General features: G+C 44.1%; 1 protein-coding gene across 1 annotated transcript; it reads right to left on the reverse strand.

The window, feature by feature from the left end:
• Positions 1-541: 541 nt before the first annotated feature.
• Positions 542-22,065, reverse strand: LOC110069830 (uncharacterized). The gene is made up of 10 exons (XM_072988379.2): positions 21,924-22,065; positions 19,298-19,424; positions 17,861-17,974; positions 15,674-16,503; positions 11,414-11,496; positions 10,039-10,111; positions 7,755-7,884; positions 7,490-7,594; positions 5,262-6,574; positions 542-833 (listed from the first exon to the last, which is right to left on the reverse strand). The coding sequence occupies exons 1-10, from the start codon at positions 21,981-21,983 to the stop codon at positions 798-800; spliced, it is 2,871 nt and encodes a 956-aa protein (XP_072844480.2). The 5' UTR covers positions 21,984-22,065; the 3' UTR covers positions 542-797.
• Positions 22,066-22,369: the final 304 nt, after the last annotated feature.

Raw genomic sequence — 22,369 nt, forward strand, 5'->3', positions numbered from 1 at the left:
ATAAATAAAGACATATATATGCTTGGGTAGAGTTAAAAGCCCAGAAGTGGTGTCTAAGGCTAACCCAGAAAATTTTGTGGCAGCCGGAGGTTCATTTGTACAGGCCAGCTGGCTCCATCCTGGCATACTGCAGGTCTCTTAAGACTACAGGTTCCATCCTCCCCATTTGCTCACATGAGACGGGGGATGATGACAGTTGTCATCCAACACATTTGGAAGGTGTCAAGTTGTAGGAAGCCGATAAAGATTTTTGATCTGTTTTGGCAGCCTTGTAAGTCATGGTACAGGTACCAGCTCTGTTATACCTGAGACATATAACCTGAGAGAAAGAGGCCAGGTGAGGAGATAATGAGCCAGGCCTCCATCTGATCAGAAAGGCCAGGGATTGATTCAGGAGACGTAGCTCTTGTGCCCCCCCCATCTCCGATTGGAGGCAAATAGCTCACGACCCTAAAGACAGTTGTGTGGCTGTAATAAAAGTTGTCAGTGAACAAATTCCTCAGACAACAGCAGGCAAAGGAGGAACAGTAGCAGCAAAATCTTCATTATATGTATTTTATTTGGTTCAGTGACAAGAGGCTACAGGAATTAAATGCCAGATGCATCCCAGAAAAGCATCTCCAACAGAAGCCTGAATGTTAAGAATGCCAAGATTTCATTTCTTTTCTTCTTTTTTCCGCACCGAAAACATTATTTTCGGCTCCGGTGATGCATGCCAACAGCAACGATGTTGTGCAGACGTAAAGACGGCAGCTTCTATTTCTCCATCCCTGAAGCTCGACAAGCGGCCTGTTTCCTTATTTTTTTCCTTTAGTTTTCGATAGCACTTTTGACTGTAAACATTAAAAAAAAAGACCAGTTAAGGACGGCCTCAACACTGCTGTTGAAAATAAGAAGTGACCTGCAGTCTAGCGCTCCTATGACAGAGCTTGGAAAAAGGTACATGGAATCACAGTTCCCATAATCCCCTGAGCCAGCAATGGCATTCTGGGAGTTGGAATTTGGAAAGGGAATTTCTCCAAGCTCTGTATCCTCCCTTAAAAGTTCATAAAATGTAGCTGATTATACTATGAAGTCAATCTAGGCCAGAAACCTGTTGGGGAAAGGGAGCCACAGATGGAAGGAGAATTTTGAAAGTGGTCCCCCCTCCGGGGGGTAAAGGGCAGAGCTTCATTTTAGTTTTAAATCGTACTTTTGCGTATTACTTTGATTTCACAAACAGAACATGTTCCTTCCAGCTTTTTAAAATGCTAATAAACGTTTTTGAAGGGTGGGTTTTTTTTACAGCAGGTCCTCACTGGTACCTGAATTCAACCAAATGGTCTATTTCAGTTCTAAGCAAAGATTCCCTCCTCTTTATGTGTTCCAGGCCAGAATCTGTTCAGGTCAGATTTGTGCGGCTTGCACAACTATATTGATGTACTATTTGTTCTATATTTTAAATGGTTTATTTTATATGTTGTTAGCCGCCCAGAGTAGTCAGTTGACTAAATGGGCGGGGTACAAATTCAATTATTATTATTATTATTATTATTATTATTATTATTATTATTATTATTATTATTATTATTATTATTATTATTATTATTATTATTATTATTATTATTATTATTATTATTATTATTATTATTATTAATAATAATAATAATAATAATAATAATAATAATAATAATATGATGATGATGATGATGATGATGATGATGATGATGATGATGATGATGATGATGTGCCAGAATGTGTCTTATTCATATGCTTCGTCATGCAGCTGACTATGCTGTTGTGACACCTCATTTGTTAGCTACAATTAGTCATGTGAAGTTAAACGCTAATAGGATTCTGGCTATTTATTTATTTATTGGCTAAAATCCTGTTGGGAGGGGCCCACCCCGCCCGCACGATAGGAATCATATTATTTATTTATTAGATTTATACTCCACAAATCTAGTGCCTAAATGGCAGCAGATTTTCACTGATGAAAGGCTTCCTTTTTGCAATTTCAGCATGCACACAACTGCATCACATTGTGTCTGTGCCATGTGCACCCTGAAATTGCAAAAGGAAGGTTTTACTCAGCAGCAATATTATTTATTTACAGCGGTACCTCGACTTACGAATGTCTCCACTTACGAACATTTCGAGTTATGAACAGCTCCGTTCGCACAATGTTGCTTCAACTTGTGAACGGAGTCTTGATTTACAAACGGGGAAAAAATGTTCTCCTTTAAAAGGTGTTACCTCCCCCCTCCCTCCTTTCCTGCCCTTTTTTTGACCTAAGTTCATTTTAGGCCAAAGAAGAAAAAAGAAAAAAATTCTCCCCCTAGTGGTAGAGGACAGATTAACCAGCTTTGCATTAGTTCCTATGGAAACTAATGCCTCTACCTGCGAACAGCGCCTCGACATAAGAACACAAAACAGCCAGAACGGATTAAATGGTTTTCAATGCATTCCTATAGGAAATGGTGCTTCAACTTACGAACGTTTCGACTTACGAACGCCGTTCCAATACTCAAAGCAGCCAGGCCTATAACAACTGAATGGACCACAGTGATAATTAATGAGTCTTTCCGGGAGGGCAGGGTTCTTCCTGCCTTCAAGGAGATGCTCATTAGGCCCATTAGAAAGAAACCTGATCTGGCAGCAGACGAAATTGGCAATTACAGGCCCGTCGCCAAGGTTTCTTTCATTAGCAAAGTGGTAGAGAAGGTGGTGGCCGATCAGCTTCAGGCGCACTTGGATGAAACAAATGCCCTGGACCCATTCCAGTCAGGCTTCAGGCTGCGCCATGGTACAGAAACGGCATTGGTCAGCCTGTATGATGACCTACTGAGGGAGGCTGACAGGGGAAAAACTTCTCTGTTGGTCCTCCTTGATATCTCAGCTGCCTTTGATACCGTCAACCACGGTATCCTCCTGAGGCGGCTCTCCGAGTTGGGAATTGGTAGCTCGGCGTTGGCCTGGCTCCGATCCTTCCTGGGGGATCGTCCTCAGAGTTCAGCTTGGGGAGAGTGAGTCGGCCCCGTAGAGCCTCAACTGTGGGGTTCTGCAGGGCTCGGCTATCTCCCCAGTGCTCTTTAACATCTATATGAGGCTGCTGGGCGAGGTCATCAGGGAGTGTGGAGCAGCATGCCGTCAATATGCTGATGACACCCAGCTCTACATCTCCTTTTCACCAACTGCAGAGGATGCCGTTCTGTCCCTTCAGTGCTGCTTGGAGGCTGTACTGCAGTGGATGTGGGAAATTGGGCTGAGGTTGAACCTGGACAAGACGGAGGTCCTGAAGGTGGGCGGACAGTTTGGGAAACTCCCTCGCTTTGGGGGGGGGGTGACTCTCACCGCGAAGAGTGAGGTTCGCAGCTTGGGGATCCATCTGGACCAGGAACTTACCATGGAATCCCAGGTGGCGTCCGTGGTCTGATCCACCTATTTCCATCTGTGGCGGATTGCCCAGCTGCGTCCCTATCTAGATGGGGAAGGACCAAAGCTCACCACTCTGGTCCATGCGCTCGTAATCTCCAGGTTAGATCACTGTAATGCTCTCTACGTGGGGCTACCTTTGAGATCAATGCGGAAATGCCAAATGGTGCAGAATGTAGTGGCCAGACTTCTTAGTGCGGTCAGGACATATCTCCCCCACCCTGGCCACCTTACATTGGCTGCCCGTTCGGTTCCGCGTTGAATTCAAAGTTCTAATGCTTATGTATAAAGCCCTAAAAGGTTTAGGTCTTCGATATCTGATGGAACGCCTCCTCCCACCCAAATCTACTCATATCACTCGATCTAGCCAGGAGGTGAGGCTGAGGAGCCTGATGCCGAGGGAGGCCCAGACGAAAAAACAAGAAACCGGGCCTTCTCGGCAGTGGCTCCTCCTGAGATTCATATGGCCCCTTCGCTGGGCATTTTCAAAGGCCAACTGAAAGCATGGCTATTTAGGCAAGCCTTCTCTCCAGCACCTCTTGATTGTTTTCTCATCGAGTCCTTGTCTATTGTTGTATTGCTTGTTCTGTATTTTAAATGGTTTATTTTATATGCTGTTAGCCGCCCAGAGTAGTCAGTTGACTAAATGGGCAGAGTACAAATTAAATAATTAAATAATCAAATAATAATTAATTAAATAATAAATAAATAAATAAATAAATAAATAAATAAATAAATAAATAAATAAATAAATAAATAAATAAATAAATAAATAAATAAATAAATACCACTGTATTTATTTATTTAACTTATATGCTGGTCACATACCGTATTTTTCCGTGTATAAGACTATACTTTTGTCTAAAATATTTAGACTAAAAATTGAGGATTGTCTTATACACGGAAGCTGAGGAGAGAACAAAAACAAGTGGAGGGGAAAGCAGGGATCAAAGCAATCCTGCAGCACTTTGATCCCTTCCCCCTATACTTGCTAAGCCCCACTTAGATTTCTTAATTTTGGATTAGAAAGGTGGGGGCATCTTATACACAGAAAAATATGGTAATTCCCATTGTGTAGGTGGAGCTGCACAACAGGATTTCAGCTATTAAAGTAGTTATTTCTACTGTAAGATTTATTATTTACTTCTATTATTTATCCACACCCTCTCTTTTCTCAACGTACTCATGAGCCAGTGGGTAGTCCCAACTAAGAATAGACGTCAGTTCCTAAATGGTACATAGGTCTACTCTGTCTGAGACTCGCCACAGGATACTGGTCAATAAGGATAGGATTTTCAGTTTTGGATTACAGATCCCAGAATTCTCCATTCTGGGAGTTCTATCTGAGAGACAGGCACTTTACAAACCTGTTAAAAGGGGTGGAAATGTGGCTCGCCTGGAAGAAAGCTCTAAACTGAAAAGCTTGGAGGACTAACTAGGTCTTAGCTCCTCCAACTTCCTGTTCAGAAAGAAAGCTCTATGCTAGCACTGGGGCAGAAACAGGAAACTTGGGCAGAACCAGGCCTCAAAGGCATTTTGGTGTCTGTCTGTCTGAACTCTGAGAATGGAGAATTATGGGGTTCGCAGTTGAGAACACCCCCCCCCCAAAAAAAACCCATTCATACTGGCCAAGGCAGCTAGGGGTGATAAAACACAAGACAGTGAAGAACCCAAGAATAACAAATGTCACTAGCCAACTGGTTAGACCTTCAGCCGTCAACAAGCCCAAGGCTTCCTGAAAGTGCATTTGCCCACTGGCAAAAGGTGCCCACAGTTCCCTCTGCAAGGGTTTCCAAAGCCTGGGAGCAGCCACCAAAGAGGCCCTTACAGGGGAACCTGCCACTAACCTTGAGATAGAAGGAGCAAGTCGCGTAATGAATCGGATTTTGTACCCTAGCACTTTGGTGGTTTCTTGACAGGAGTAGCTTTGGCGCGAAACATGCCCCACACTCTAAACATTTAAAGCGGTCTTCCCCTGTATGTGTTCCTCGATGGTAAATATACGATGAGCTGTTAGAGTACGACTTCCCACAGTCTACACATTTGTACGGTTTTTCTCCCGTGTGAGATCTCTGGTGGCAAACGAGGGATCCCCTGAAGGAGAAAGACTGGCCACACTCCTGGCAGCTGTAAGGCTTCTCTCCTGTGTGGACCCTCTCGTGACAAACGAGGGACGATTTGTCTGCAAAGCTGATCAGACACTCCACACACTGGTAAGGTTTTTCTCCGGTGTGAGTCCTCCGGTGGCTCAGCAAGGACGATTTCGCGGCAAAACATTTCCCGCACTCCGAGCAGTGGAAAGGTTTCTCTCCCTTGTGGCCTCTTTCGTGGTAGAGGAGGGCGGATCGGTCAGAAAAATCTTTCCCACATTCTGAGCATTTAAAAGGCTTCTCTCCTGTGTGAACCCGGCGATGGTACTTGAAGGATGACCGGCTGGCAAAGCGCTTCCCGCACATGGAGCATTGGTAAGGTTTCTCTCCTGTATGGACTCTACGATGTTCCTCAAGATTGCCCTTCCGTGAAAAGCCTTTTCCACAGTCTAAGCACTGGAATGGTACTTTTCTAGTGTGGATTTGCTGATGGTCATCCAGGAGCCATTTCTGAGCAAAACACTTCCCACATTCCGAACATTTAAAGACAACGTCTCCCGTGTGGGCTCTTTGGTGTCTCACCAGTTGTGAAGGTTGAGAGTAGCGTATCCCACACACCAGGCATTTATGAAGTTTGTCTCTGGTGTGGACTTTCTGGTGTTCAACAAGGTTTCCTTTTTGAGCAAAAGATTTCCCGCACACCGCGCACTTGTACGGTTTTTCTCCCGTGTGGATGCGCAAGTGCGTCGTGAGGACTGACTTGGAAGGAAAATATCTCCCGCACTGCAAGCATTGGAAAAGTTTCTTCCCCCCGTGGGTTGGTCCGTGGCCAAGCAGGAGGGACCTGTCCGTAAAATATTCGCCACACTCCAAGCATTCATGCGGCTGCTCTTTCACGTGGCTCTCTTGATGTGTCATGAGCTCGGAAAATTCAGGAAAACACTTCTGACAATTCAAACATTTATAAAGGTCACCTCTTGCCTGGTGTGTTGGAGGTCTGAGATAACCTGGCATCTCAGAAGGGAAAATTCCATATTTTAAGCATATATTTATCGTCCTAGGGTCAGCTGCTGGGAGAAAAGACACAAAGGAAATTCATTTTTAACCTGGGCAGGAAGTGGTTTATTTTAACTACTTGTTGTATTTCAGGACGGGGGGGGGGGGGAATTTTCAGCCTGCAGGCCTGTGAAACGTGAGAATCTGGTCTAGGGCTTCTCAGTGGCGAAAAGAGTCTTGGGCTAATTTAGAATTTCCTGTTATATTAAAAACATGATGAAATACTAAAACGGGGGTTACAAAAATTGTGGTATATTTTTGATTGTTTACATTTAACAAATTAACACTTTCAACACAGAACAGAAAAATGCAACATGGCCTTCTTTCAAGCCTGCCAGTACTGTACTGTATGCAGAATCTCACCTAGAAATAATCTAAAGTCGATGCCCCATGAGAATGTGAGGCCTGGGTCAGGCTCCACACCATCTGACCTATAAAGGCTCTTGTGGCACCCCTCTGTCTAAGCTCTTTCCCCTGCAGGCTATGGGTGTCAGAACGAAGAGTCCCTCTAATGAAATAATTAAGATTGCTTCAATCACTGATCGGTAACCGCAGTACAATTTCTTCTGCATGCTACTCCCCCTGCAAATCGGGTTCTGAAAACATTCAGCATAGCTTTGTCAAAACGGGGTGTCTTCCAGGCCTGTTAGACTACACCAGCTATTTTCCCCAGCCACCATGCCTATGTGATGATGGGGTTTGTAGTTGTCCCGTATCTGGAAGGCAAAGCTGGGTTCCCCAAATGGTGTGTCAGTCTGTCCCTGTATTTTGGGTGCTGCTTTACTGGCCAACATGAATTTAACCCAACTCCGGGAGGCAGTGGAAGACAGGAGGGCCTGGCGTGCTCTGGTCCATGGGGTCACGAAGAGTCGGACACACTTAACGACTAAAGAACAACATAATTGCTGGCTCACCCCCAGCCGGCTCACCTGAACTGGAGAAATAGTAATCTTCATCCAGATCCAGCGGATTGGGTGGCTGTGATTCTTTGCCTCGTGCCACAAGATGGATGCCAGGCTTGGGGGCTACCCATCCTTCCCAGGAAAGCAGAGAGCGAGAGAGAGAGAGAGAGAGAGAGAGAGATTGAGATTCAGGTAATGTCAGGGATCTATTCCTGATGGAGCAGGGGGAAATGACATTTTGGATTACGAGACCCAGAATCCCCACATTCAGCATATGAGGCAAACTCCTTACCCAATGAAGCCACATTCTTGTAATTCTCCAGCATGACCTCTGCATATAAGGCTCTTTGGTCCTGAGTCAGGAGGGCCCATTCCCCCTCCGTAAAATACATGGCGAGGTCTTCAAAACTCACCAAAGGCCCCTGTAAGAACAAAGGGAGCTCAATCAGTGGGCGGTATCCTGACATCAGAGCCGACAGAAGGTGGTTAAAAAAAAACACACGACTTCAACAAGAAACAAAAGAGAGGGGGGAAAGGCCATTGTGCTGCTTTAAAGTCTTACTGCTATGTTTTGATATCAGCTTTTGTGGAACATGGTTCACTTCCATCAGACGTAAGCGTGAGAACACAGAGACGACCTGGCAAAAAATTCACTGCAAGAAAGTGGTGTTTGGTTGCATTTCATACCTAATAACAATTTATGACCTCTGCTTGATATTTACCCTGTTTCCCCGAAAATAAGATCTAACCTGAAAATAAGCCCTAGTATGATTTCTCAGAATGCTCCTAATATAAAGCCCTACCCAAAAAACTAAGCCCCAGTTCAGTGAAACCTCACCCTCCACCCTTGTGCAGCAAACAGAAGAAGATGACATGACTGTATTTAAATAAATGTAGATTGTGGTACATAAAAATGAAATAAAACATCCCCTGAAAATAAAGCCTCATGCGTTTTTTGGAGCAAAAATTAATATAAAACCCTGTCTTATTTTCAATAAAACATGGTAGTTCTTTTGGAGGCTGTTTCTGTGAATGACAACACGATTAAAGGAAACAACAGAGGAACAACAACACGTGTGTGTGTGTGTGTGTGTGTCTGCGCGCGTGCGTGCACGTGTGTGTGCTCCACTTTTTATCTTTGTGAGAGCTACACAGGGTTGTCAGGCCAGGAAAGAGACTAAACTGGTGACCTGGTGAGTTCATGGCCAGCGGATGCTTTGAGGCAATCCTAGTCCACCTCTTTATGCCACTCAGCATACCACTTCTGAACATTTGATGTTCACTGAGAATATGTCCCTTTCATCTTTTTTCCCTTTTTATTTTTTTAAAAAACTTATTTCTTCTTTGATTTGAGACTCTCCAACTTTCTCAACTTCTGAATGGAGATTTCTTTCAGAAATGATTTACGTCTATGGCAGTCATTTGAAATATGTAATACAGTGGTGCCCCACTTGACAATTACCTTGTTAGATGAGGAAATCGCTTAACGATTAAGTTTTTGCAATTGTTTTTGCGATCGTAAAACGATGTTTTAATAGGGAAAATCGCTTCACGATGATCAGTTCCCTACTTCGGGAACCGATTTTTCGCTTAGCGACGATCAAAACAGCTGATCATCAGGCTTTCAAAATGGCCGCCCGCTGTGTAAAATGGCTCCCCGCTGTGCTTTAGGACCGATTCCTCACTTTACAGGCACCGGAAAATGGCCGCCCTATGGAGGATCTTCACTGGACACTGAGGTATTTCAGCCATTGGAATGCATTCAACCGGTTTCCAATGCATTTCAATGGGATTTTTATTTTTGCTTGACGACGATTTCATTCTACAGCGATTTTGCTGGAACGGATTATCCTTGTCAAGCGAGGCAGCACGGTATTAAATATGTCAAACCAGAACGCAGAAATATGCCATTGAAAATAAACCCATTGCCTGTAATTTGTTAAAATGTTCTCAATTTGTTGTTGTTGTTTAGTTGTTAAGTCATGTCCGACTCTTCATGACACCATGGACCAGAGCACACCAGGCCCTCTTGTCTTCCATTGCCTCCCGGAGTTGGGTCAAATTCATGTTGGCAGCTTCGATGACACTGTCCAACCATCTCGTCCTGTCGTCCCCTTCTCCTCTTGCCTTCACACTTTCCCAACATCAGGGTCTTTTCCAAGGAGTCTTCTCTTCTCATCAGATGGCCAAAGTATTGGAGCCTCAGCTTCGGGATCTGTCCTTCCAGTGAGCACTCAGGGTTGATTTCTTTCAAAACTGATAGGTTTGTTATCATTTGGATTTTAACAATTTAATATCGACAGCTTAAATTTCTTAAAAAGATTGACTGACTTCCATGTTTTCCCAAGCTGAAATGGTTGCTTAGTTGGTACAGCTGGCCACTGTACTTCACTCTGCCCAATGGTCGGGCCGGCCTCTGCTGCAATTTCCTTTCCCTTTGCAACACAAAGGCAATAGCGGATTCCAAATACAGGGAAAGAGAAAATCGTGTTTGGACCACGACTCCTATGCTGGCTGGGGCATTCTGGAAGCTGTAGTTCAGAAAATGTACTTTTCCTGTCTTGAATATTTCATACCTTAGCTGAATCCATGGCATCTATTTGCTTTCTTGAGGAAGGAGAGGAGAATCCGGTGTGAATCCAGGCTGTTCTGGAGGTACACAAAAGGACAATGCATCGTATAAGGATGGTTTCCTGTCAGTTTTAAATTCTGTCTCCTTTTTTTTTACAAAAATGCTGATCAAAGGCTTAAGGGCTCACACGGGCCCCTCAGCCTAGACTTTCTAGTCCGAGGTCTTTACAGAAATGTAGTTAATTATAAGGCAAAAAAGAGTAAGATTACAAAAACTGTCTCTACTTTCTCATTGCCTTTCTCTGCGTGGCAGCACAAAAGGCCACTGCCACAAATTTGAAAAGATTATAATTTAAATCTTACCCATGTAGAGAAGTGAATTTGCTCTGATTTCCCCTTATGGAAAAAAAATTAGCTCATCAGATCAAATGGATTAAATAATCCTGACTTTTATAACTGTCTTTGGCATGACATTCTTATGAAATTAGCCATTGCATGGGGGTGTCTGCGGTTTTGCTTTTAAAAATTTGCTGCAATGCTTATCCAGAAATGGCATCACTAAGTTTCATTAGCTTAATGAAAAATCTCTCCTACCATTTTTCTTTTCTTTGTATTCTCAAAAAATCCTTTAAAAGTTTGATGCAGGGGTTTTTCATCCCATTTCCCACCTGCCAGGCCAATAACAGCCCAGCTCAAAAGAGAACATACATCTTGGTGTCCATCCAAGACATTTTGCTACCAGATTCAGAATAAATAAATGCAGCATAAGTTCCTTATCAGCCAATTCAAAGGGGGTTGAAACATAAAGCTGTTTTGGTGCCTGTGATTAAAATGTCAAAAGCACTTCCCTTCCTCTTTCTGGTGGTAAAAGTACAATAATAAGAACTTAAATACACCTAATTTTGCTGTTGTTTCATGGCATGCCCCAAATCTGCATCTAGTACATCCATAACTAGACCCAGTCCTGGTGCATTGCCAAAAGCGTAGCCATACAATTTGTGTTTACCACACCACAGCCTTTGCAAAACCTGAGCAAGGCTGTTAATTGACACAATTATTAAGAATCATGGATTCCTAGGCTCGTATTACTCCTGTTGCTGCGGTTATTGCACCGGTAGTAATTTATTTTTATTTTTACTCTGTTTTGGGGAAATTTTCTTTTAGCGACCATACAACAAGCAAAAGAGAACAGCACAAATCCTCCCTCATCACCGTTGTTCCAGTCATCATCACCATCACTACTACTTTTGTTGTACAATCATCTCCCCACTCCTCCGTGATGCCTCCTCCCCATTCTCACCAGCATTCGCAAGCGGACGGATTCGGATGTGACTCCGGACTTTTTCCCCCCTCCAAGAAATGTCTCTATCGGATATATACCGCTCCACCCTTGCCCGGCTCCCCTCTCCATCCAAGACCTTTGCTAACGGGGACTGCGTCACATAGGATTTGTAGTCCTCCCCCTACTCGGGACACAGGATTGTGGGAATTGTGGTTTCCCTTTTCCTTGGAAAATGAAGTATGCTCTGACCCAGTTTTCTAAATACACGCGTATGGGGATGAGAAAGCAGGCAATACTGATTAATATTCCATTTATTGATCTGATCCTCTAGGCTCCAGTTCACCAAAGCTTGTTCCCAATATTTCCTTACGGATTCTACTTCTTCCAAAAGACATGATAAATATTAACAGATAGGATTTCCAGACACGGAGGAGGACGTGACTTTTTTGGACTACAACTCCCAGAATCCCACAGCAAGTATTCTGGCTATGGGATTCTGGGAGATGGAGTCCAAAGAAATTCCGTCCTCCAATTTTGACCTATTTCTCATATAGCGAGGGCAGCCGCCTTCGCCGCCTCTCAAATAGGGACTGAGAAATCCCAGCATGCATTGCGCCCCCGTGGTCCTCTCGATCCGGGCGTGTGATTGGATAAGACGGTAGTGACGTAGCGCAGGTAGTTAAGAACGAAGGAAGCTCAGGAACGTTCCTTTTGGGGTTGGTGGCAATTCTTAGAAGCTCAGTGCCAACCATGGAGCATAATGTACACGAACAATTCTGCCCATTTGTGTTTGAGTTTTGACTATTGTTTATCTGTATCTTATTATTCTTTTTCTTTTCTAGTAAATTGTATTTTAGTTATGCTGTTTATGTATATTGTAAACTGGCCTTCATATATTTAGCCAACAAATAAGCAATAATTGATCACCCCACTCACTCTCTCTCCAAAAAAGTTATTATTAGGTCTTTCCAGGCAGAAATTGCTTCATTAAAACAGTTTAGTGTAGCTCTCATTAGTATCTAGCTCGTATCTCAGCAAGGCGAGCAAAGAGAGGTGTTCAATCTGTATTCATATCCTTCATTGCTTATACCTATACTGTGAATGGGGCTGAGACTGAATTATTCTTGTTCTGGTCACTGAAAACCAAGATCATCCACACTCTTTGTCTTTCCAGTATGGGTGCGAAAGCTGGACAGTGAAGAAGGCGGACAGGCCAAAAAAAATGTTTTGTTTGAAATGTGCTGGAGGAAAGCTTTGTGGATATCCCTGGACTGCCAGAAAGACAAGCAAGTGGGTCATAGATCAAATCAAGCCTGAACTATCTCTGGAGGCAAAAAAAATGTTGAAACTGAAGATGTCCTATTTTGGGCATATTGTGAGAAGAAAGGATTCTCTGGAAAAGACAATAATGCTGGGAAAGGTGGAACACAGTAGGAAAAGAGGGAGATCAAATACGGGATGGATTGATTCCCTAAAGGAAAAAACAGGCTTGAGTTTGCAAGAGCTGAGCAGGGCCATTGAAGACATGCAATTTTGGAGATCCCTCATTCATGGGATCCTTATAAGTCGGAGGTGACTTGACAGCACCTAACAAAAGCACCACTGCATGGCATCTTTTGTGCAGAGGCTCCTATACCATGGCTTAGCATGGCTTAGTGCCTCCTCTTGCACTACGGGCAGCTTTCTCTCTTGTGGCACCCACCACAGGGATCAACCAGTAGGCAGGGTCCATCCCCCCCACACACACCTTGAATGCTTCCATTGCCAAGTGAAGATCTACATGATTCTTTGAAATATTTACCTTTTCACGGCATTTTAATAACAGAATGATTCTCTTTTCGTATTTCCAATTTTATTGTAGCTTAACCTTGGGTCCCAGTTCTGGGGGAAAGGCAGCAAATAAATAAATAACAAATTAGCACTATCAGTTTACCCTGTTTGTGATTAAAGGAATGATACTAATCTTAAATAATCTGAGAAATGCAGAACTATAAGGGATCATCCATCGAGTCCAGCCCTGTCAAGGAGGCCCAGTGGGGAACTGAACTCCCAACCTCTGGTTCCGCAGCCAGAGACCTAAACTACTGAGCTATCCAGCAGTTTTTGCTTACTATTTTAGTGCCCTTTACTTTTCTGGACACTTGCTATTTGGAAACAGCTTTGGCATTTCTAAACTAAAAGAAGTTGAGAACTGTCCTTTTTGCAAACAAACTGGTCATTTTAGTCAGGGTGCACGTGCTCACCTGCTATTCTTCTCCATTTTTGTGCTTCTGTTTTTCCTTTTCCCAAAATTTGAGACAGAGACCTTTCTCAGACACTACTTTTCTTGGAAGGGAGAGGAAGGAGTGGGAGAGCTCACACTACATTGAATTGCCAGATGTTGGACTGATACTCAAGCCAGGGGTCTCCAAACTTTTCAGTGTGAGGGCCACATCATATATTTTGCACATTTTCGAGGGCCGAAGGAGGGAAGGGGGACCCAAGCTATCCCCGACACTGGGGGATCGCTTGGGTCCCCTTTCCCTCCTCTTCCCATGCCTGGGCCGGATAAAAAGGCAAGGCAGGCTGCATGTGGCCCGCAGGCCGTAGTTTGGAGACCCCTGCACTAAGCAAAGTAAGTGGGAAACAAAAAAGTGGAGATGATATCCAACTCCTAGATTAGAAATGCTGAAAGACCAAAAAAAAAAAAGAAATACACTATCTGACCAGAATATAGAAGAGACAAAAGGATGACAGACTCTTCTGAAGAGGAATCTGATGGTGTAGAGCCCATATAGAAAATGAAGTGAAAGTTGCTCTGAAAGCACTAGGAAGAAATAAATTGGCATCAATAAATGAAGTTGTCTTAAATTGCATCTTCCGTGGTTAAAATGCTCACTGGATGATCTTAAGCCAGTCCCTCTTGGGCTGACCTACCTCACAGGATTGTTGCTGTGAGGCCAAAACAAGGTGAGGGTGATGTAAGTCACTCAGAGAGAAAGAAGAAACTTAAATGTGTAAGCAAGGAGCATGGTATAGAGCAACTACTGCCTGTTCTTCATTTATACATCTAGATCTATCTATCCATTGCCTTTTTATGCTTTCAAAATAAATATGTATTTTAACTTAAGTTGCCAAATACTAGTGGTACCAGAGGGATTTCACACTGATATACAATGTACTTAATGCAAACACAAGGTGCATTTTGAAGCAGCCCAAAATCAAATGGAAGGAGAAAAGGGAATGAAAAGTTGAAGAAAAATGTGAAATTATTTTGTATTCGCGAAGGCTTTCACTGCCGGGATCAAATGGTTGTTGTGGGTTTTTCGGGTTCTTTGGCCGTGTTCTGAAGGTTGTTTTTCCTAACGTTTTGCCAATCTCTGTGGCCGGCATCTTCAGGTTGCTCTCCTCTGAAGATGCCGGGCACAGAGACTGGCGAAACGTTAAGAAAAACAACCTTCAGAACACGGCCAAAGAGCCCGAAAAACCCACAACAACCGTGAAATTATTTTATCAATCTAGGTGCAGAAAAATAGAGACAGGGCTGGTAAGAGGGAGACAGGAAGAAAATTCGAACCCCATAGCCATGGGATCGGTATCTGCAGTTTCACTCATCTGCAGCCCGAAAATATTTAAAACTAGAAATACAAAATTTCCCAATGTATTTACCAAGACCGGCTACTAGAGGGCACAAGAGACTATGCAATGTATTCTTGTTGAAGAATACAGTAGATTGCATGGTCTCTGGCTCCCACTAGTGGCCAGTTTTGGTAACACATAGTGAAAATACTTTTACCATGCTATGTATAGCATTTACTATTATCTGTAGTTTTCTGCATCCGCAGAGATGTTTGGATCCAATCCCTTGCAGATATGGAAGTCGTACTGTAATTTTGTTGTTGTTGTTTAGTTGTTAAGTCGTGTCTGACTCTTCGTGACCCCATGGACCAGAGCACGCCAGGCCCTCCTATCTTCCACTGCCTTCCCGGAGTTGTGTCAAACTCACGTTGGTAGCTTTGATGACACTGTCCAACTATCTTTTACTATACTGTAATTTAGTTTGGGCTTATTTCTCATAACACAGTATACGACTCTATCGTATTACCCATAAGGGCATTTTCCCCTCCCATGTAAAAAGTTCAACAACCCACTCTAAAACGGAAGGGTGTGTGTGTGAAAGAGATCATTTCATTTCCCCACCCAACTAGGTCTTTAATTCCTCTAAAACTCATTTTAAAAACTCAGTGCAAATGCCTAAAATAGATAAGTCCCGCCAACAATCAACTCAGATTTCTTCACACCCTTCCTCTTCCTGTCTTGAAAGGGATCCCAGGATAATGTGGACATAAACTCTGAACAAGGGACAACTGACATGTTCATTGTGTCATCACAAACAAAACATTATTTGGCGGGAGAATTAGGAAGGTGCCCAAGGGCAGAGGGGCAGGAACAGGGTTCCCCGTTGGGAGCAGTGTGATGTTTTCGGGTTGACTAACACAGTCCGTGCATTTAGAGGGCTTCTCCCCTCCCAGGGGATTCTCCTGAGCCCCAGAGTTACGGCTGTCCACAAAACGTTTCCCACAACCCGCACATTTATATGATGCTTTTGCTCTTGTGTGGACCCTCTGATGCGCCACAAGCGTCGACTGCTTAGAAAAACGTCTCCTGCACTCCGCACATTCATACGGTTTCTCTCCCGTGTGGATTCTCTGATGATTGAGGAGGTGTTGTTTTCTGAGAAAAGCAGTCCCACACTCTTGGCAGCTGTAAGGTTTTTTCCCGCCATGGATTCTCTGGTGATTCAGCAGCTGGGTTTTTTGACCAAAGCGTTTCCCGCAGTCTGAGCACATGTACGGTTTCTCCCCTGTGTGCAGTCGGTGGTGGTTCAGAAGATGGGCTTTCTGAGCAAAACATTTCCCGCATTCGGGGCATTTAAAGGGTTTCTCCCCTGTGTGGATCCTGCGGTGGCTCAAAAGGGCGTCGCGACGGCCAAAGGCTTTCCCGCATTCCAGGCATCGGTACGGCTTCTCTCCCGTGTGGATCCTCTGGTGGGTCAAAAGGGCGGAACGATGCACAAAACATTTCCCGCACTCCTGGCATTTGTGCGGTTTCTCCCCCGTGTGGATCTTCTGATGTTGGACCAGGTATGGTTTCTGAGTGAAGCACTTCCCACACACCTGGCAAAGGTGGTGCTTTGCAGAGTCACCAGCTTGGGAGGCAGAAGGAAGAAAAGGGTCAAAGGCAAGATATATTTCTGAAATCTGAACATCAGGTGTGAGGAAAATGGGATGAAAGTCTGAGCTTCCACAACAGGACGAGCAAATTTGGAAGGCCTAGGGAACAAAACTTTACTCTCTGCATCAAGGCCCAAAATGACCCGATATCCCCAAAGAATGCCCACTTTGGTCTAGTGCAGGGGTCTCCAAACTTTTCAGATGGAGGGCCACATCATATATTTTCGAGGGCCAAAGGAACATGCGCATTTGTACACGTGCACACTCCCACCCACCTGCACACCCGCACACCTACACACACACACTCCAGGGCTCGACTCCCCATTTGGCCATGGAAACTTGCTGAGACGGGTGTGAAACTAGCAAAACCCCTCCTTAAAAATATCTAATTTACTTTGAAAGTCCTATTAGGGTCACTGTAAGTCAGTTCTGACTGGACGGCTCATAACAACCACCAGCACCTCCAAAGAAAGTGGGGAGGAGAATGTGAACTGGAAGTACTTAGGTTGTTGGGTTTGATTCTTGTTTTGGGGGCGGGGGGGGGCTTATAACATAGGATAAAATAGGAAAATCAAATAACTTCTAGAAGCTTCTGAAAGCACAATGGTCCATTTTGCAGCCAGACTTTTCTTTTTATGGTGGGGTACTCTAGGGGAGAGGCCGAGGATGAAAAATTCCCATCCCTGCTGCAGTAGGGCAAGTGGAATATTCAGGTGAGCAAATTAGTGTATTATTTTACGGCTGCAATTCTGTTTTATAAACTTCACCAGTGGAAGGCTGATGACATCATGGGGAGGGAGAGATTTTTGGTAATTAAAAACATCCTACTTCTCTCCCAAAGCTTTTCCAACACCCAGGTCACCCCTTTCACTGAGTGAAGTCTTTACTAAAAATCACTGCCACTGGGCAGCGTTACCACCAGGAGATGTCTGTTTAATTAAAGACTTCCTCCTTCTGCCCTGTGGTGTCATGCAATGAAAAAGGGTTACTTGGGAATCAACTCCTGCCTGTGACATCGTCACCCTTATAAGTTATAGAACAGGATATAGAAGTGAGATCTACGACGACATCTTAAATTTATTTAATTCTGTTTGTTTGCTTATGCCAGGACCATATTATTTCATTTTTTGTTTTTGCTTAATTGATGGGGCAATGTAATAAACAAAACAAATAAATTGCAAGTGGAAGGAAGGAAGGAAGGAAGGAAGGAAGGAAGGAAGGAAGGAAGGAAGGAAGGAAGGAAGGAAGGAAGGAAGGAAGGAAGGAAGGAAGGAAGGAAGGAAGGAAGAGAAAAAGACAGACAATTTAGTTTGCTTCTCTCAACCCCTTTACCTGAGCTGTTGGCACAAATCTCTGTTTCATCCCAATCTGGAGAGAAGCCTGACTTCCAAACACCTTTTCCTTGTTCCAGCCAGGAAATGAGGCCAGGTTTTACAACTGTAGAGCCTTTTTAGAAGTCAAAAGGAGAAAGACATCAAGAAAGATTTCTCACGGTGGGGCCATTCCATTAGGGCTGTCCCACATCAAATTGTGACAGTGATCTTCCTCAAGCTGGTGTCTTCTAGACATTGTCCGCTAGGACACCTATCATCCCCAGCCAATCTAAGTTTCTGGGAGTTGCGCAACGTAATGGCTGGCGCTGACAGGAATCTTAGTCCGATATATTCAGAAGGGCACCAGGTTGTAGATCTGGAGAAGAGAGAGGAAATCAAGAAGGCTTTATCATGGTTTGGATCGCAGGAGGGAAGTTTGCATTATGGAGATCTCCTTTATATTAAAAGGTCTCTCCTTTCGCCTAGCAACCAGATGTAGAAAAATCAAATTCATAGACGATAAAGCTACCAGGGACTGCCAGTCATAAAGGCTCTACACGCTATCTCTGAGACGTAAAAGCAGTGTGCGTCTGAATAGGCGTCCGTGGAGAAGACCTACTTTGTGGTTGCTCCCAAGCTGTGGAACTCTCATGCCCAGGAAGTTAAGCTTTGCCCCCTGTTCTTCTGGTGGCAAGCAAAGGCCTTTAAATTTACGCGGGCTTTGGGTAAGCGACTAGCTAAGGAAAAAACGGATTTGAACATACTGGTGGCCAGAATCCCACTAGTATTTACACCTTTTGTGTAAGCTACTGTGATGAATTGCGAGCAACTGGCAAGGTCCTGTGTGTGAACAGATGCCCAGATGATGAACTGAGATGAACCTCAACATGTTGTCAATTAGCCAAGTTACGTACACTTTACCATGAATACCGATAGGATTCCGTCCATAACACGTACAATAAGATCATGGTATCTGCTGGGGATCAGTTCCAAGCCCCACCCCTCCATTCCAGAAAGTCCTACTACAGTGGTGCCCTGCATAGCGACGATAATCCATGCAGCAAAAATCGTCGCTATACGGATTTGTCGCTATGTGAAAATAAAAAGCCCATAGGAATGCATTGAAACCCCTTCAACGCATTCCTATGGGCTTAAAACTTACCTTTTAAGCGAAAATCCTCCATACGGCGGCCATTTTAGCTGCTCGGTAAGTGAGGAATCCGTCCTTTTTTTTACCCGGTGGCCATTTTGGAACCGCCGATCAGCTGGGGAAAAAACCGCTATGCGAAAATTGGTAAGCAAAACAGCTTACCGATCATCGCAAAGCGATTTCCCCCATAGGAAACATCGTTATGCGATCGCAAAAACATCATCGCTATGTGGATTCGTCGTTAAACGGGGCGCCCATTATGCGAGGCACCACTGCATATCGTATTTTAATATTGCATTTCCTTACCCAATGAGGCCACATTCCCATAATTTTCCAGCATGACTTCCTTGTACAAGGTTTTTTGGTCCCGATCCAGGAGGGTCCATTCCCCCTCTGTGAAATACACAGCCACATCTTCAAAGTTCACCAGACTCTGAAAAGACACAATAGCCCTTGTTCATGTATCTACGTGGTGGTGGAAACCTTCTTTATTTAAGACCTTCTGAGGACAGACTGAAAGAACTGGGCATGTTTAGCCTTGAGAAAAGAAGACTGAGAGGAGATAGGATAGCACTTTTCAGATACGGTTTAGGACCTCGATACTTGATGGAACGCCTTCTCCCACCAAGATCTACCCGTGTCACTCGTGCAAGCCAGGAGGTGAGGCTGAGGAGCCTAACGCCGAGAGAGGCCCGGAAGGAAAAGACCAGAAATAGGGCCTTCTCGGCGGTGCCTCCTCGCCTCTGGAACAACTTACCTCCTGAGATTCGCGCGGCTCCCTCGCTGGGCATGTTCAAGAAACAACTAAAAACGCTGTTGTATAAGCGGGCCTTTCCAACAGAAAACTCCTGACGATTTTCTCTCTATATCTTTTTAATTTCTATCTCTCTTAAATTGTAATGTTTTAAAATTATGTTGTTGTTGCTTGTTGTAAGCCGCCTAGAGTGGTCTAGTACGACCAGATAGGCGGGATAGAAATAAAATAAATAAATAAATAATAAATACTTGGAAGGCTGTCATTCAGAGGAGAGGCAGGATCTCTCCTCAGTCATCCCAGAGTGCAGGACACACAACAAGGAGCTCAAGTTACACAAGGCCAGAATTCAGTTGAATATCAGGAAAAAAATGACTGCCTGAAATACTGACTGAATAGCCTAGTGAGTTAGCCACTTGGTTGGGAGTTCAATTCCTCCCTGTGCCTCCTGGGAGAAAAGCCATCCTGTGTGGCCTTGGGGAAGATGCACAGCCCCAGGGCTCTTCAAGAAGAAGGGGATGATAAACCACTTCTGATTATTTTTCACCTGGGAAACCCTGAAAAGGGTCACCATAAGTTAGGATTGACTTGACAGCACATGATGATGATGATGATGATGAGGAGGAGGAGGAGGAATAGCAGTAGTTAGAAAAACAAATGCAGAAAGGAGAAAAAAAAACTGAGTATCTTTTCAGCCTAGAGGTGACTTGAGGTGAGATATGATAAGACTCTTGAGGACCAGTGTGGTGTGGTGATCAGTGCATTGGGCTAGGGCTCAGAAGATCCAAGTTCAAATCCTGGTTCAGCCATGCAGCTCACCAGGTGACCTTGTTCCAGTCACACTCGGTCAACCTGATCTACTGTACCTCAACAGGCTTGTTGTGAAGAAAGGAGAGCCATGTATACCATCTCGGCTTCTTAAGGAAAGACTGAGTATTTACATAATCCAAAAATAAAACACATCCAGGTATGTGAACACATTCTTAAACCTGGTGCCTCACAAAGGTGCTTAGTATTACAAGTTGCTTTAACAGATTGAGAAATGGAACCTGTTTCTTTCAGAAATACAGACCGTTTCCCTTACTGTGATTAGATCTGTGCCATGACTTGAAAATACTTTAACTCTGGAATTTTACAATTTAAGTACAATTTAAGGGCTAGAGCCATTCCATCCATTAGACAGAGCAGTGGTCCCCAATCTTGGGACTCCAGAGATTCTTGGACTTCAACTCCCAGAAATCCTGGCCAGCAGAGGTGGTGGTGAAGGCTTCTGGGAGTTGTTGTCCAAGAACATCTGCAGGCCCAAGGTTGGGGACCACTGCATTAGAGGATGCTCTCTCGGACAGCAGATATTTGTTTCTTTGCTTGTTTATTCACATTGCCTCTCTCCCTATATAGGTATAAGCCACCCAAGGCAGTTTGCAACATTTAAAATGCAAGCGTATAACACACAATAAACCATTCAAACAGTTAAACAAACAACAATTAAAACATATCCACCTTGATAACTGTTTACCTTGACACATGGAGCTTGCTTACTATTTCCAACTAGGCATCTGAATAAGTGGGCTAAACTCCGCAAAAGCTTATACCTGACAAAACTTACTATAATCTTAACTATCCCACAAGATTTTTTGTGATTTGCTAACAAAGCCACTCTTCCGGAAGAAAACAAATGTTATGGTTTCCATCACATTTATCTCTTTCTTTTCCTTTCATTGAGCTCCTGGCAAGGTGACACAGCTTCATGCTACCAACAACCCTGTGAAGTAGACCAGGGACCCCATGAGTTTCATGGCTCAGTGGGGACCTGAAACTGGCCCTCCCAGATCCCAAGCCAACGCTCTAACCATTACTCCGCACTGACTCGGCTATGGGCAAGTCTGTCTGCTGGGGTATGAACTCGCCTCGGGCGGCAAAATTCCTTGGGCGGCTGTTCGGCTTTTTTGGTCTACACGCCCCCCCCTTTTTCCCAATTCCATAATTTCAACACACACACAGTGCCTGCTTTTTCTCTTTCTCCACCACCACCCGATTGTATAATGTAAGATGCAAAAAGGTATTCCCGGTTTCGCACAAGACAAAAAGGAAAACAAGGGTCACCCCCCCCATCCATCCTCTTCTCACGATCTACCCAGAGGAAACGTCTCCTTCCCCGCTCTTCTTGCACGTTCTCACCCGCATTTGCACACCCCCAAGCTTGTCCACGCCGCGTCTTCCTTGCCACGGGAATTGCATCCAAATCCGAGTCTTAAATTCAAGCTTGCACGAGAAGCGGGCTCGATGGCACCTTCCACAAGACCGGTCTACTTCCCGACCAATCACCGCCCCCCGATCTTCCACCTCGGCCAATCAGGCTCCCCAGATCCTTCCCACCCGAAGCGTTTCTGGGAGTTGTGGTCCCTCTTCTCATCCTTCCAGGAGCAGGGGATTCTGTGCATTGTAGTTCTTGATCCGTTGAGCAAAGGTGGAGGTTGACTTTTACTGCCTCCATCACTATATAAATATACTGTAATATATATAATTTTAATATGTATAATATAAAAATGTATAATTAATTATAATATATATAATTATAGATAGATAGATCTAAATATATCTATATCTATATCTATCGATTGATT

Source organism: Pogona vitticeps, chromosome 2 (genome assembly GCF_051106095.1).
Source record: "Pogona vitticeps strain Pit_001003342236 chromosome 2, PviZW2.1, whole genome shotgun sequence".
Taxonomy (NCBI): domain Eukaryota; kingdom Metazoa; phylum Chordata; class Lepidosauria; order Squamata; family Agamidae; genus Pogona; species Pogona vitticeps.

Bases quoted from the DNA above. Each gene is read 5' to 3' on its own strand.
- LOC110069830 (XM_072988379.2), bottom strand. From the start codon at position 21,983: ATGCAATTCCCGTGGCAAGGAAGACGCGGCGTGGACAAGCTTGGGGGT. The intron at 17,975-19,297 runs GTAAGGAAATGC...ACTTCTAAAAAG, and splicing joins TGGGAATGTGGCCTCATTGG to GCTCTACAGTTGTAAAACCT. The intron at 7,595-7,754 runs GTAAGGAGTTTG...TTTCCTGGGAAG, and splicing joins CAAGAATGTGGCTTCATTGG to GATGGGTAGCCCCCAAGCCT.